Source organism: Electrophorus electricus, chromosome 13, assembly GCF_013358815.1.
Source record: "Electrophorus electricus isolate fEleEle1 chromosome 13, fEleEle1.pri, whole genome shotgun sequence".
Lineage (NCBI taxonomy): Eukaryota > Metazoa > Chordata > Actinopteri > Gymnotiformes > Gymnotidae > Electrophorus > Electrophorus electricus.
In genome coordinates this window covers 19,932,324-19,947,311 of record NC_049547.1, presented here as the reverse complement: position 1 = coordinate 19,947,311, position 14,988 = coordinate 19,932,324, and the positions used below count along the sequence as shown (strand labels likewise).

At 47.2% G+C, this 14,988-nt stretch overlaps 1 protein-coding gene across 8 annotated transcripts; it reads left to right on the top strand.

Annotated features, from left to right (window-relative positions):
- Window positions 1-20: 20 nt before the first annotated feature.
- aftphb (aftiphilin b) lies at window positions 21-14,802 on the top strand. 8 transcript variants are annotated; one of them, XM_035532754.1, is made up of 11 exons: window positions 37-199; window positions 760-902; window positions 3,379-4,776; window positions 5,486-5,622; window positions 6,005-6,125; window positions 6,620-6,673; window positions 7,096-7,188; window positions 7,361-7,391; window positions 11,449-11,544; window positions 12,474-12,597; window positions 13,328-14,802. In XM_035532754.1, exons 3-11 carry the CDS (start codon window positions 3,418-3,420, stop codon window positions 13,458-13,460), a joined length of 2,148 nt encoding a protein of 715 aa, XP_035388647.1. In that variant the 5' UTR covers window positions 37-199; window positions 760-902; window positions 3,379-3,417; the 3' UTR covers window positions 13,461-14,802. The 8 variants fall into 8 exon arrangements, 7 of the variants coding, with proteins under 7 accessions (XP_035388646.1, XP_035388647.1, XP_035388649.1 ...); XM_035532755.1 differs by having other exon boundaries at window positions 56-89; XM_035532753.1 differs by lacking the exon at window positions 760-902 and having other exon boundaries at window positions 21-89.
- Window positions 14,803-14,988: the final 186 nt, after the last annotated feature.

Genomic DNA, 14,988 nt, shown 5'->3' with positions numbered 1-14,988 from the left:
CTGCAGCGCCGACGTCTGGCGGCTTCTTTACGATGCGCAGGGAACGGGAACCTTCGGGTGGTGCACGGATGATCGCGGAACGGTGACCGGTACGTGAATCTCGGCCAAGGGTCTAAGGACAGCAGCGAGGATAGTCGCGAAATAGCGAGTTATAAGTTCCCCTTTGCTCACCGTGAGAGATAATAAAGGGTGAACGCAGGTAAGACTCGGGTAACGTTGCTTTGACAGGTAGCCTAGCAACAACACCCCTAGCTAGCTAGCTAGCTGGCTAACGTTAGCTGCGCTGTCTAACGGGATGGTTGACAGAAGAGCTACAACCAGAACAGTAACGTTATGTAAGGGCGCTGTTCTTGCTTTTACTGGGCTTAGGCGGCCAGCTGGACGACCAAGGCAACGTTCGTGTAACGTTGGGGACATTTTAAACTGCAGCTGCTGTTGTAGCTTAAGTGTGTGTGTGTGTGTGGTGTAGCTGAGGCTCGGCTAAGCTAAGTTCCTCAGCTGCGTCAGTCAGTATCCCGTGGCGTGGGTTAAAAACACGGGGTCCTGCTCGCTGGTTCTGGCTGCCCGCCCTTACTTCGTCACCTTCGTGGGTTGTTGTTGTTTTTTTTTAAAAAAAACAAACAAACACGGCGTCCAGTCGAGCCGAACGACGCTGCACCAGAGGACGGTTGTCTTAAAGTAGTGGCCGCATCTCTTTCATACAGAAGCAAGTTGTTAAGAACACCTTTGTACGTACATAACTGTTTTCTTCCCTCTCAGGTTCCTGTTTTTTTGGACCAGATCCACGTTTTACTGGAGTAAGACTGCAGGTCTAAGTCCAGGGTGGCTCCTTCTGCATGCATAGTGTGTACTTACGAGGGGTAGAAGTCATGTCGGCACTCTGATATATAAAAGGTTTGAAGGTGAATGAAATGTTGGCAAGCAGCCGATCAAACGCTGGTTTCTGAATACACTCGCACGCATTCAGCATAGTGCAACCAATCAAACATGCCAAAAAAATGTAAATTTAAGTGAAACCGTTTACATTGAGAGAACCTTGTGTTTTGGTAGCGTTTAAAAGAATAAGTTTTGTGGTGGGGTGAACTGGCCGTAATTGGCCAGGATGAGTTTCATCAGTGAGTACAAAGTGACAAGATAGAGTTCCCCAGAGATCCTGTTACTCTTTCTTACATTGTGTGAGTGTGTATGAGTGTGTTTGTAATTGTGTGTGTGCATGCGTGTATGAGTGTGTTCGTAATAGTGTGTGTGTGAGTGCGTGCGTGTGTATATGAGTGTGTTTGTAATAGTGTGTGTATGAGTGTGTTTGTAATAGTGTCTGTGTGTGCGTGCGTGCGTGTGTATAAGAGTGTGTTTGTAATAGTGTCTGTGTGTGTGTGCGTGCCCGCGTATGGGTGGGGGGGTGTGTGTGTGTGCGTGCCCGCGTATGAGTGGGGGTGTGTGTGTGTGTGCGTGCCCGCGTATGAGTGGGGGGGTGTGTGTGTGTGTGCGTGCCCGCGTATGAGTGGGGGGGTGTGTGTGTGTGTGCGTGCCCGCGTATGAGTGGGGGGGTGTATGTGTGTGTGTGCGTGCCCGCGTATGAGTGGGGGGGTGTGTGTGTGTGTGTGCGTGCCCGCGTATGAGTGGGGGGGTGTGTGTGTGTGTGTGCGTGCCCGCGTATGAGTGGGGGTGTGTGTGTGTGTGTGTGCGTGCCCGCGTATGAGTGGGGGGGTGTGTGTGTGTGTGTGTGCGTGCCCGCGTATGAGTGGGGGGGTGTGTGTGTGTGTGTGCGTGCCCGCGTATGAGTGGGGGGGTGTGTGTGTGTGTGCGTGCCCGCGTATGAGTGGGGGTGTGTGTGTGTGTGTGCGTGCCCGCGTATGAGTGGGTGGGTGTGTGTGTGTGTGCGTGCCCGCGTATGAGTGGGTGGGGTGTGTGTGTGTGCGTGCCCGCGTATGAGTGGGGGGGTGTGTGTGTGTGTGCGTGCCCGCGTATGAGTGGGGGTGTGTGTGTGTGTGTGTGTGCGTGCCCGCGTATGAGTGGGGGGGTGTGTGTGTGTGCGTGCCCGCGTATGAGTGGGTGGGTGGGCGTGCGTGCCCGCGTATGAGTGGGTGTGTGTGTGCGTGCGCGCGTATGAGTGCGAGTGTATGTGAGTGTGTTTGTAATAGTGTACGTGTGCGCGTGCGTGTGTATGTATGAGAGTGTGCGTGTGTGCGTGCATGCTCCTTGATTGCTGTTTTAAGATGGGGACATAACCTGACAGACACAATTCAAACCATAATTGAAAGTTTCATTGAGACCTTGTCCGTGTTTGCCTGATAACGTTAGATGACTTTTTTTTTTCTTTTCTCAGATCTTCTGAGTTTTTTGAAGGTCAAATGTGGATAATTGAAACAAATTACAAATGAATTTTTCCACATCTTCTAAGCTATGAAATTGCATACTGTACAAGTCCAACTCAGGAATTCTCGGGTTTAAGCTCACAGAAGAGCAGTGTGGTCTAGAATGGTATCCTGGCCATGTGAATATTTAAATACCACACTTTTATCTCACAGCACCTGCCTGATAAAGACTTGCGTCACTTCTGCCTGCGCTGAGATTCTGCTTGTTTCTGTTTTTAAATCAACCTGGAAGTCCTACACAGTTGTGAAAGGGAGTCCAATTTGTTTAACCAAAACTGATTACTGATCATGAGTGTTGTACACCAAACATGTCAGTGCATGGTCAGAAATGCTGGATGTTTGTCAGTTTGTTAACAGAACATTTGACGGGAACGTGAGTCAGCATATTTGGAGAACGCTTGGTAGAAACTTTAGTGACTCGGCACTGATTCGGCAGTGACTCAAGCAGTTCTTCACTTGACGAGAAGTGGTTGTCCTCGCTGGGATTGCTTAATTCTAGAGCAGTTGCGCAAAACGTAACTGATGAAAGTGACACCATAAATGAAGCACCGCTGTTCCTTTCAGCACTAGCAGCTGTTTATTATTCAGACTTCCCGAACACACGGTGTTTGGGAAGGACCGCGAAGCAAGCTACGACACACTTTTTCCAGCTATTACAATTAGGCAGGTCGGAATAACGGCACGCTGTCCGCACTGCCGAGTAACTGCACGGCATGGTGACCTTTCAGAAGGCCTTGGACAGCTGAATTATTTACACTGTTAGAAGCAGACAGTTTTTGAATAGGTCAGCTCAAGTAAAAATGTCACCAGTCTACACTGCCACAGAGCGCACGAAGCTCTGCTGGCATACTCTTAACTTTGGCATACTCGGGACATACTCTTTGTGCTCTGTCATACACACATGCTGTCATGCTGGGGCTCTGTTGTATTCTGAGTCTGGCATACGTTGTCTTCTAGATGTTTGCTCCTGTTGGCCAGTAGCTCAGTCTTTCTCTTTTTTCAGGTGCATGTGCATGTGGCCTGTAGGTGGCGCTAGAGGAGCATGGAGCCTGACGTAGTCCGGCTGTACTCCTCCTCCCCTCCTCCGCTGGACGAGGTTGGAGAGGAGGAAGACGAGGATGAGTTTGGGGATTTTGGAGGTTACAGCGGAGGAATGTCGTCCAGTTTCTCGGAGTTTGACACGCCCACAGCATTCGGCCAGCTGTACGCAGCCGATACCTTGCCCCCTGACCGGCACCTGAAATCCTTACAGGCTGTCTCCCAGGCAGGGAAGACCCCGGTTGTTGAAGAGACAGGAAAGCCAGCGGAGAAGCACCAGAGTAGCTTGGGCTCAAACTCCAAGCCATCAGTGTACGAGCCTGATGTATCCGTAGGCCGCGAGAACGGAGAGCCGGAGACATCCGAGGTTCTCGTCAACGGCGTTTCTCCCTACGACCTCCAGGGAGCGCACATTGCACTCCCTAACACGGCGCGCCAAGGACTTTATCTTAGCAACAGACACAGCAAGCTCAACAGAGCTCCAGAGGAGGAGGAGCCTAGAGAATCACGCTTAAACAGCACCGATACTGGGCCCACCGGGGACCACAGCACGGACACTGGGCCCACCGGGGACCACAGCACGGATGCTGGGCCCACCGGGGACCACAGCACGGACGCTGGGCCCACCGGGGAGCACAACACAGAGACTAAGCTAGCAGGTGACCAAAGCACACAGATTACGCTGGCAGTGGCTAATGGCACAGAGGCCGTAGAGTCTCGCATTGATCCTCAACCACCTGTGTCTGCTGGAACCTTCCAGAGGGAGGTACCTGAACCTGGAGACACCGCAGCAGGTGCGCAGCTAGCGGGGGTGACCTCCTATCTGCAGCCGGGTACCGACAGTACAGCGGGCCCCGCGGCGGTCCCCAGCTCAGAGCTGCCAGAGGAACCCGAGGACGAGGGCCGTCCGGCGGGCCCCGTGGCGGACGAGGACGAGGACTTCGGGGATTTCAGGGCTGTGGATCAGGGCTTTGCCGACTTCAGCCAGACCGACTCGGCCATGCAGGAGGGATTTGCCGACTTTGTCACCGCACTGTCGGGGTGCTCATCCGACGAGGAGTTTGGGGATACGGATGCCGTAAAGGACCTGAGGGAGGAAGAGGAGCTGGCTGAAGAGGAAGAAAAAGAAGACGAGGAGGAAGGCCCGCGGTGCCCCGAGCTCCCGCAGAGTGACAGCTTTGCGGATTTCAGGTCGGCGCCGTGCAGCGATTTGGCGGGTGGGGCAGGCGAGAGCTGGGCAGAGTTTGACCTGCAGGGGTCGTGTGAGAGCCAGCACGAGTCATGGGCAGCGTTCCACGAGGAGCGGCAAAGTAGCGCTGCAACATCGCCCCCTAGTGACAGCCTCCAGACCAACGACGTGTCAGTAAGTCGACAAAAAACCCCTCCGAAATGTTTCGGATATATTTTCTTCCCTATAAGAGTTGTGCTTAATGGGTTAAATCTAAACATAACGTAGGCTGAAACAGCAGTGTCACTGAGCCCGGTGTACCGTTCACCATAAAAGTCACGAGAAGCATAACCTCAGAGAACATCCCCCATGTGTTTGAACCTTCTTCCTATGTCTCTCTCTCTCTCTCTCTCTCTCTCCCTCTCTCTCATTCTTTCTCTTCTTACTTGCCAGTCCTCTCTGAGCTGAACTTTAACAAACGGTCTGCAGAAATGGCCGATACAGTGATGTGGAAGCACACTGTTGGTCTGTGTAACGCACACTGATATGACGGCACTGGACAAAGAGAAGGAAACGACCGACAAAAAGAGTAACCGTAATAACATGGCTGCCCGGATAACTAGTGATCAACCTACAATACGTTAAAAACTTTTATTTTTTCATGTGTATCATGTCATTCACCTGCTGCTTTTCCAGAATGAAATGTGTCACTTTGAGTCTGAGCTAATGTGTCTATTTTTCAACCCAAAAGCCTACCATATAAAGTGGATAGACAGAGCGAGAGGGAGGGAGAGAGAGGTCTGTATATTTGCGTTTGAAGTCTTCTCTACCTTCTTCCTCTCTCTCTCTCTCTCTCTCTCTCTCTCTCTCTCTCTCTCTCTCTCCGTCTCTCCTTCTGTCTCAGGGCATGCTGAGCTGCAGACTGCAGCACCTCTTCCAGAGCACTTTTCTCTCAGAGGTCACCCCTGAGGTCCCAGAGGTCGCCACCCTTCGGCTCCTGCTGGAGCCCCAGGACCACGGGGACAGCCTCCCCGTTCAGGGGTAAGGCTCTTGGCCTGGTCGTCTTCATGCACGCTTGTGACCCGATGACGTGACCCCTGCATGCGGGGTATTCTGATTGCTCATTGGCCTCTCGACAACATTCTAACTGGCTTTGCAAGCTCTGCTTGCACTTTGATGAAAACAAAAAACAAACTTGGAGTGAGAACTTGGGCAATAAAGGTCATTTTTGAGTGTGAGAAGTGTTCATACACACGTACATCTTTGAAGTAGTCTCATCGTGCGAGTTCTCCAACCGTGCCAGCGGATAAATCGACTTCCTTCAGCCTGTTTCTGTCCGGCATATTGCGAGAGGTGACCTGACTGCGGTGTGCCAAACAGCAGTAGCCTGTCTTTCACCTCTCTGTTCCCTGTGCCGTCTCAGGGAGCCTGTGGCACTCTGGCACCACCTGCTGGACATCCACGCTGCCCACGGCCTCAAGGTCCAGTGGGTCGGATCACATAGCAACAGAATTCTGCTGGACAGCCTGGGAATGCGCAATATTGTGAGCAGTGTTGTAGGCCGTCCTTCTGCACACAGTACACTGTACACTCCTCACTCCCTTTAATAAACATGTCATTGGTGTACAGTTAGAGTCTATAGTCCATATTAAAGTAGCCATGTACGGATTATTAGCCATCTTCTGACCACAGAACTGTACCTGATAAAAATATCTGTAAGACTGATGTACCTAATAAATATATAATACAGGTGTACAGACATGAAGACATACAAATGTATTTATTAATAAATATATCTATATGGCAGTTGTAATAAATATAGCTATAAGTCAGATGTACATAATAAAACGGGGGGTATACTGGAAATCGAGGAAGTTGACTTCTCAGAAACACCATCCGATCTGTTTTAGACTAGTACAGGCTGTCGGTTCACTGCGTTACATCCATAAAAGACGCATTAGGAGCGACTTCAACCTGTCTCCAAGAGTCTTGAGTGAATTTGAGCCGGTAACTGTTTGTTTGTCTGTCTCTCCTGCAGTTGTTCACCGACAGCAAGCATCCGGTGATCGTGCCTATATTTGCTGCTGGCCTGGTGAGGGCAGCTTCATCGATCGCTTGTTTACTGTGCCAAACGGTCACAGCGAAACCTTTGTGCTTAATACAATCATTAAAGAAATCTTGGTGTTCAAGGATTGTAATAGACTACCCTACTTTTACACATATTTACGGCATTATTTAATTATGATGTTTCATTATGGTATTATAATTTAACGATGTCTGTTCTCGACTGGGTTTATGTGTTTGTGTGTTCTTCACTCTGTGTCTGTGTGCATTACATCACCTGTGTCTGTCATGCGAATGTCCAACAAGTGAAACATAATAACAAATCAAATCAAAATGACCACAGAAGGTTTGTTGCGTAGGCACTGTGGTCTTTATAGTAGTAAACAATGAGAGTGGATATCAAACGTAACACAACGACACTCTGTCTGTCTGTCTGTCTGTCTCTCTCAGGGGATGCTTGAACCTACTAAAGATCCTTTAAAAACTTCGTCAGCTGTTAGATCATCGTCTTCAGGCCAGGATACGTCCACTCTATGCACACCGGTATACACACGCAGCCATTCCAGCTTCTTTCCGAAGATGCATAGTCTTCCTTTTTTTAAACGGGCTGTTATGGATAACAGTCATTTGCGAACAGAGCTTGCGTCATCATCAGTGTAGCGGCGTGCGCCGCTAAAGTTTGTTGTTTGTTCTGTGCTTTCCGCATGTCCACTAGGTGGTGGTCTCGTCGCGCATCGGTGAAGATGGTACGTCCCAGCGTCGAGCTTCTTTTTCTGTAACGCAAGACAAAGCAACCCGCCACTCTCGACAGAAATCGTACTCCTGATATGATCCCCCTCTCGTCCTCTCTCTTCTGTTTGAATCCTGGTCTTCTGCTCTCACCGCTGAGTTTAAAGCCTGTTCCGGCACTTTCTGCCATCCTTTCCTCTCCTCTGTGTTGCTTAGACCTGATTGCCTGATTCCGAGGGCTCAGCTGCGTTGCCGTAACATGCTAGCGCCTGCAGGGGGCACAAGAGGCAGGGGAAAGAAGGGAATCTGAGTGATCTGGAACAAACCTGCTGTTCTGCATCTGTCCTGTCCGTTTGTATCACTGTTTGTCAGTGAATGCACTGTGAAATTCTAATCTCTCCTAGTCTCTCTCTCCGTCTCTCGCCTCGTCTCCCTCGTCCCCATCCCTCCCTTTCACTCTTTCTCTTCTTCTCTGGTTGTCTCTGTACTGTACAATGCGATGCACTACCTCATTTGGTCAGTACGCACGTTCGCACTACGATGAGGTTCAATGCTCAAATATGCAACACTGGAAGAAAAAAAACAACAACAAAAAAAACATCATAATTTTAACAGTAAGTAATTTGGACAGTTTTCAACCAAAGCATTAGTGTTTTATGACGTTTAACTATGGCATTATCAGTATCAGTTTTTCACCATCTAGTCCTGTTTAAATAATCACATCAGACCAGTGTTGACTGTGGCAACAGCACCACCACACTTCTGTCTCACAGGGAGCCTTCAGGATGACTTCAGAATATCTCAACAAACCTTACACAGCACTCGCACAACATTGCCAAAAGTATTCGCCCGTCTGCTTTCACACGCATATGAACTGGAATGACATCCCAATCTTAACCCATAGTGTTTAAGATGATGTTTACAGCTATAACAGCTTCAACTCTTCTGGGAAGGCTTCGGAGCGTGTTTATGGGAATTTTTGGACCATTCTTCCAGAAGCCCATTTGTGAGGTCAGACACCGATGTTGGATGCGAAGGCCTGGCTCGCAGTCTCCGCTCTAATCCATCCCAAAGGTGTTCTGTCGGGTTGAGGTCAGGACTCAACTTCAGTTCTTCCACACCGAACTCGCTCATCCATGTGTTTATGGACCTTGCAGCCACGTTGGAACAGGAAGGGGCCGTTCCCCAAACTGTCCCCACAAAGTTGGGAGCATGAAATTGTCCAAAATCTCTTGGTATGCCGAAGTATTAACAGTTCCTTTCACTGGAACTAAGGGACCGCGCCCAACTCCTGAAAAACAACCCCACACCATAATCCTCCTCCGCCAAACTTGCACTGGCACAATGCAGTCAGACAAGTACCGTTCTCCTGGCAACCGCCAAACACAGACTCATCCATCAGGGTGCCAGACGGAGAAGCGTTATTTGTCCCTCCAGAGAACACATCTCCACTGCTCTAGAGTCCAGTGGCGGCATGCCTTACACCACTGCATCCGACGCTTGCTGATGTAAGGCTTGGATGCAGCTATTCAGCCATGGAAACCCATCCCCAACTCTCTACGCACTGTTCTCGAGCTAATCTGAAGGCAGCATGAAGCTTGGAGGTCAATAGCAATTGACTCTGCAGAAAGGTTGCGACCTCTGCGCACTATGCACCTCAGCGTCCGCTGACCCCGCTTTCTCATTTCACGTGTCCTACTACTTCGTGAATGAGTTGCTGTCGTTCCCAATCGCTTCCACTTTGCTGTAATACCACTGACAGTTGGTACGACTGGACTTGTTGCACAGGTGGCGTCCTAACATGGTACCATGCTGGAATTCACAAAACTCCTGAGAGTAACCCCTTCTTTCACAAATGTTTGTAGAAGCAGTCTGCGTGCCTGGGTCCTTGGATTTATACACCTGTGGCTATGGAAGTGATTGGAACATCCAATTATTTAGATGGGTGAATGGATACTTTTGGCAATATAGTGTATTATTTATACATAAAGAGGTAGTAAACATTTGCACATTGCTTACACAGTGACGGACAACTATCCCAAAAGCCGCTGGAAACCTTGTGTACTTTGCTGCAAATTTGACTACCCTACATTTTTAACTACAGTACACTGCAGTTAGAATAAATAGTTGTGGGCATTTGACATTAATAACGGTGTCAGGCTCTTTAGTGGAAATAAATGTTAATGGTGGCGGTTTAGGGTCACGGGGGTTGGAGGATTGGCACTCCTGTTTGATGGAAGCAGCAGAGCGAGAGATGTGCGTGGTTCCAGACCTCCCCCGTGCCCCAGTCACTAGAGCTACGTGCTAGTCGGTCCCTCCCTGGTGTCATTGACCGATCATGCATCCAGACAGACCACGGCCAACTGCTGCCTTGCTTGAAGTATTGAAACCTGCTGCTAGGGATCTTCTAACAGTGGTTGCCAGGGTGACGCAGCTGTCGCCCAGGCGACGCCGTTCTGTATTCTCCCTGTTCTCTTTCTAACACCTCACTAATTCGGTAATTAGCCGATGAAGTGAATCAGGAGTGTTTGATCAGGTACGGCGCTTTTCACGCTCAGGACCAGGACAGGGACGCAAGGTGGGGGGTGGGAGTGGTATTATTTCAAAAAATGGTGCAGGTCCTACAGAGGACGAGTGCTGTTCCTTGTTTGTTTTTCTTGTTGTTCCTTCTGTGTTTTTCTTGTTTCATGAAGCAGATTTTTTTTAAATGAAGCTTCATTTGTGATTGGAAAGCTACAATTCAGCTTTGCAAGTACAAGAAAAGCCATAAAAATTGAAACAGGCATTTCAACACTACATTTAACATACTTGACACACATTTATTTCATATAGCACTCTGTCCTGTAAGCGGCGTATGTGTCTTTGATCTGGTCAGTCTTCTGTCTCTTCTGCTGTCCTTCGTTAGACTTTGTTAGACAGAACAAAGATGATTCTTCTCATTGATCTGTCTTAAAGAACATTCTCTCCTATGCACTTTAGTTTATCATTTGTTTTCTTTTAGATTTCATTCATGATTCTTATTGGCTGTTGGATTCTTGGAGTTTTCAGACCGATTCACTCTTGTATTGAATATTATTTCGGGATAAGTTAAATAAAAGTTTTATATTATGATACCCAATTTCCTCTTCTTTCTTACCTCTTTCTGTCCTGTCCTGCTATAGAATTCTGTCTTCTCATTCAGAAAGCTCCTTTCAAGACGACACACTCCTTCGCTCTTACTCTGTCTCCCGCTTAGGATGTACAATTCATACATCATACTTCGTTTGACATGACGGGAACATTTGGTGACTGTCACATGACCTGTTCTAAGAAGTGCAGTATACAAGTTGTATAACAATCTACAAACATTTGATTAATTTTCTTGAGAATGTTAATTAATTGTATGCAAGGAATGTAGCTTTAAATCAGAAAGTATTAGATAGACTGTTAAAAATAGTCAGTCCCTTAAAAGTCATCAGATTCTTAAGGATAATAAATGACACACAGATTGTTCCAGACAGTATTTTTATTGAAAAACTTTATGCTCTTAAAGTTAATTATTATGCCAAAATTCATTATTTGTCAGAAAACCTAAAAAAAAAAAAAAAAAGGCTAAAATTCAACACCTTCAGAGTTTGGCAAAATCAGCATTTGCTGAAGTAACACCAAAACTGCCAGCTTTTACCAACATCCATATAAAGTAAAGATGGTTATTTATACATACAATCTGTTTTTTTTAAGTGTTCTGTTGGTGGAGCCATCCAAGTCCAGATGGTTTATTTAACCAGTATATATAATTGCACTTTTTTGAAACACCCGTTTTAGCTGGAACAGTTGCTCGGGTAAGCTCAGCATGTCTGATTTTATAGTGCTCACTGCCTCAGAATCAGTTTCCATTATTTTCCATTTTACATGGAACCATTTTATGAGAAAACACAAATCTGTTTTTAGATCAGAGTAACTTCGTGTAAGACTTTAGATTTTTTAAAAGTATTTTTTATGAAATTACCTCAGTCAAGGTTACTCCAGGAACTTTTTTAAAGGTTTCTTGTGAGCGTGTATGTATTTTATCCTCATGTTAACACTCTTACCCAGCATCAGGGGGCGCAGTATCCCAGCTCAACCTTGATTTCTTTGGGCCAGCAGAAGAGGATAGTGATGTTGACATTGATACTGATGCACCGCTGCCAGGTTAGATCAGAGACGTGGCGCTCTACACGCACACACACACCCACACACACACACACACACAAAAACCAACCTACCTGTGGTTGTGTTGTGAGGTGCTGTGGTCGCCGAGAGTCCGAATCTTCGCCTGCTCACTCTTCTGAATGCTCTTCGGGACTGTAGGAAGCAGTTTCCATGAATGAGTTAGTGAATGCACCACTCACACCACATGATGGCGCCATTGAGCTCTCCTGGTCTACAAAGAAGGGAAACCAGTCGGCGTGACTCGAAGACCTGTAGAAGTAGGGGCCCTCGAACCGTAGCAGAGATGTGTAATTAATTACGATTGAAAGGGAAACAGGGAAGCTGGTCCCAGATCAGTGTTAAAAGGAAAGCTTCTTCCTGCATCTCCGTGTTCTGTTTTACTCTGTAAGTACCTGATTTACAGTAGTTCTGCCCTGCTACACTGTTCTGTACCTGTGAACTTCACAAATGCACTTCACAAATGTTCATGAACATGCATTGTAGAAATCAAAGAGAAGGGAGGGTTTATAAAATGTTGTTTGTTTGTTTGCATAAAGTAGAAACATTTAAAACACAAAAGATAGAAAGTTTCTCACCATTTGTAACGGCGCTGTGCATTTGTGAGCTCTTTCATCCTCTGCTTTGAATGGCCTGCGTTGTGTTCTGTGGTGTTTGAGTTTTGCCCATTGTTTATGAGGGTGTGTTTTGAATTGCTCAAATGTCATGCTGTATCTTTTGTGCATTTGATCTGTTGAACTGAAAACCGTGTGTGTGTGTGTGTGTGTGTGTGTGTGTGTGTGTGTGTGTGTGTGTGTGCAAGCATGAACGGGTGCGTGAGACAGAGAAGCTTTAAATGGGTTATCTTTTTCTAAGTATTGTAGGGGACGTAGGGGTATTTTATTTTAACACATTCTACTCTGTAAATCCAGGAGTGGATCCGGAGTTGTATGAGTTGACCACTGCTAAATTGGAGAACAGTAACACTGGCAGCAATAGAACAGACGCTTTCAACAAACTGATGGAGACTATTGAGAAAACCAGCACTCTGCAGAGGTGTGTCATCGTGCACGCACGCACACACACACACACACACACACTCACTCACTCTTATGTCGGCATACATTACATATACACAAATGATCTGACCTGTCCTCCCAGCAGGGTTCTAGAACGTTGGGCTTCAGTTCGAGTGACGGTACCTTTGTGTGATCCAGTTGGTAAACTAGCATGGCACTGGAAAAGGGTTCTCTCATCCTTTACCTCCTGTGGTTTTTTTCCTTTTATGGGCCATCTGCCAGACTCCTGTTACAGGCTATTCATTACAGAAAAACATAAACTGTAAACGTTTTAGAATTGCCACTTAAGGAACGGCTTTCACATGGACACGTATGAATTAATTTGAGGAGCATTTGTTTATTAGCATGAATGTAGCTTTAGCTAGATGTGCGTAAGCTTACTGGCATCCAGTTTACTGGCACCATTGGGCCGTTTGCAGAATGGTGGGCTGCACTGTCTCTTTCACACAAATGCCTTGTCTTGTGACATTCAGATGTATTACGTGAACGTGACTGGCCTGAGAGTTGACTGTTTAACACAGGTCGTAGAAACAGAGTGAAACACTGTGAAACAGATCAGGAGAGCGTATTCAGGTGGGACAGAATGTTTGCTTGTGGGACATCGCATTGAGCAGCAAATCTGTGTGTGTGTGTGTGTGTGTGTGTGTGTGTGTGTGTGTGTGTGTGTGTGTGTGTGTGTGTGTGTGTGTGTGTGTGTTGGTTGCCAGGAAGCCAGAACTAGATGGGGAGATAAGTGAAGAGGCTGCCCGAGTGATCTCTGTCCTCCCCAACCTGTCTTTCATGAAAGCAAGAGTTCTGATGTTCCCCGCCACCCTCACCCCAACAGCCAATCACCTTTGAGCTTCAGCAACCACTATCCAATCATTCAGGAGCTTGCTGCCTTCATTATCCTGCCACGTTTGTTGTAGGTGCTCAACTAGCCTGTAGGGGCAGGTGGGCACTTGTCCTCAGCAGAGAAAAACAACAAAAGGAACTTCCTGAAGTACATCCACCTCAAAGGGGTTTAAACCTTTTGCATTGTTTGATAAGTGTGTTGTTGTTGTTGTGGTGGTGGTGTCTTTGTGTTAATCTTTTGCTTTGTCCTGCTCAATGTGAGTTCTTTGATCCTTTTTTTTTACTTAAATGAAACATGGTGCATTAGAGAAATGGGAGGAACAATTGCACGCTTTACTTGAAAAGACTGAAGGCCCCCATCAGTGCTGACAGCTTCACTTCCCTTGCGCTCCCTGTGGAGTTTCTGGGCGTCACGGGACAGAGCAGGTATCCCGAAAGCTTCTTTTATGTGCAGCTGATTTGACCTACAAAAAGGACGCCACAGCCCAAACACTTTCGCGTGCTGTTTAGCGTGCCCGAGATATCTGGTATAATCCGCTGCCCTTTCACAGTTTGCGTCGTGATTACGTTTATTTATTCATCCTCTCTTTCCAATACTTTTTTATTGACCTTTGCTTCCTTACCAGTTAGTGTGCACTCAGCAAGGCTACCGAGCAAACAGGCTCCCATTTATCCATCGTTATGATCTTAATGAGGGTCCTTTTCTGTGTATTTATTTTATCCTGCGTTTTTGTATTTTCTTCCTAAATGCGGTTGTATTTATTGTTGTTGTGTGCCTGTGAAACATGTGAAGGGTGATCGTGCACGTGACCGTGTGATTGACGGTGAGGTGGACCGCTTCTCTGGTCAAAACAGCAAGCTGCCTGAAGCGGAGAAAACGTGTTCCGCTGAAATCATTGTGACTGGGTGAAAAAAGATCCCCGTTCCTCCTCTACCCTTTTCTTATGGAGGCGTTTTTAAGTAGGCTGATGTGAGTTCATCTCAAAGAAGAACCATGGATTTTACGGTGACTGCAGAGAGAGAGAGAGAGAGAGAGAGAGAGAGAGAGAGAGAGGACCTGCATTCATTGTGTTCTGGTTTTTGATTGGAATGGACAGGGCCAGACGTAGCTGACGGATACGCTACCAACGGGTACATGAACCCTCAGAGCGAGAGACCGTCGCTGTGAACAAGGGCGCAGCTGGAAGACTGGCCCTCTTACACATTTATGGCGTTTGGCGGACGCTTTTATCGACAGTGGAACTGCGACGGGGGCTGTGCACCCGTGGCTAACTGCGGAGAAGTCCCCAGAAAGCAGTGTTTGTTAAATCATAACGTTTGACGTTTAATAAATAAGCTCTGCACAATTTCTGGTCATTTTCATTTCTCCTTTTTGCACGCTAAAAATGCAAACGCTGCGTCCAAAGCTTCCACCAGAGTACATCTGATAACATCAAACTAGAACAACCGCTGCATTAAACACATTTTTGGTTGAACAACATCATGAAATAAACGCGTTAACGCTCAGATATTTTCATGACATTACTGCTTCACT

What these genes read in the sequence shown, in the direction of transcription:
- aftphb (XM_035532753.1), top strand. Translation starts at nt 3,418, where the DNA reads ATGGAGCCTGACGTAGTCCGGCTGTACTCCTCCTCCCCTCCTCCGCTG. An exon ending in CTATATTTGCTGCTGGCCTG is followed by an intron (nt 6,674 to 7,095) that starts GTGAGGGCAGCT and finishes TGTCTCTCTCAG; the next exon opens with GGGATGCTTGAACCTACTAA. An exon ending in TACTGATGCACCGCTGCCAG is followed by an intron (nt 11,545 to 12,473) that starts GTTAGATCAGAG and finishes CTGTAAATCCAG; the next exon opens with GAGTGGATCCGGAGTTGTAT.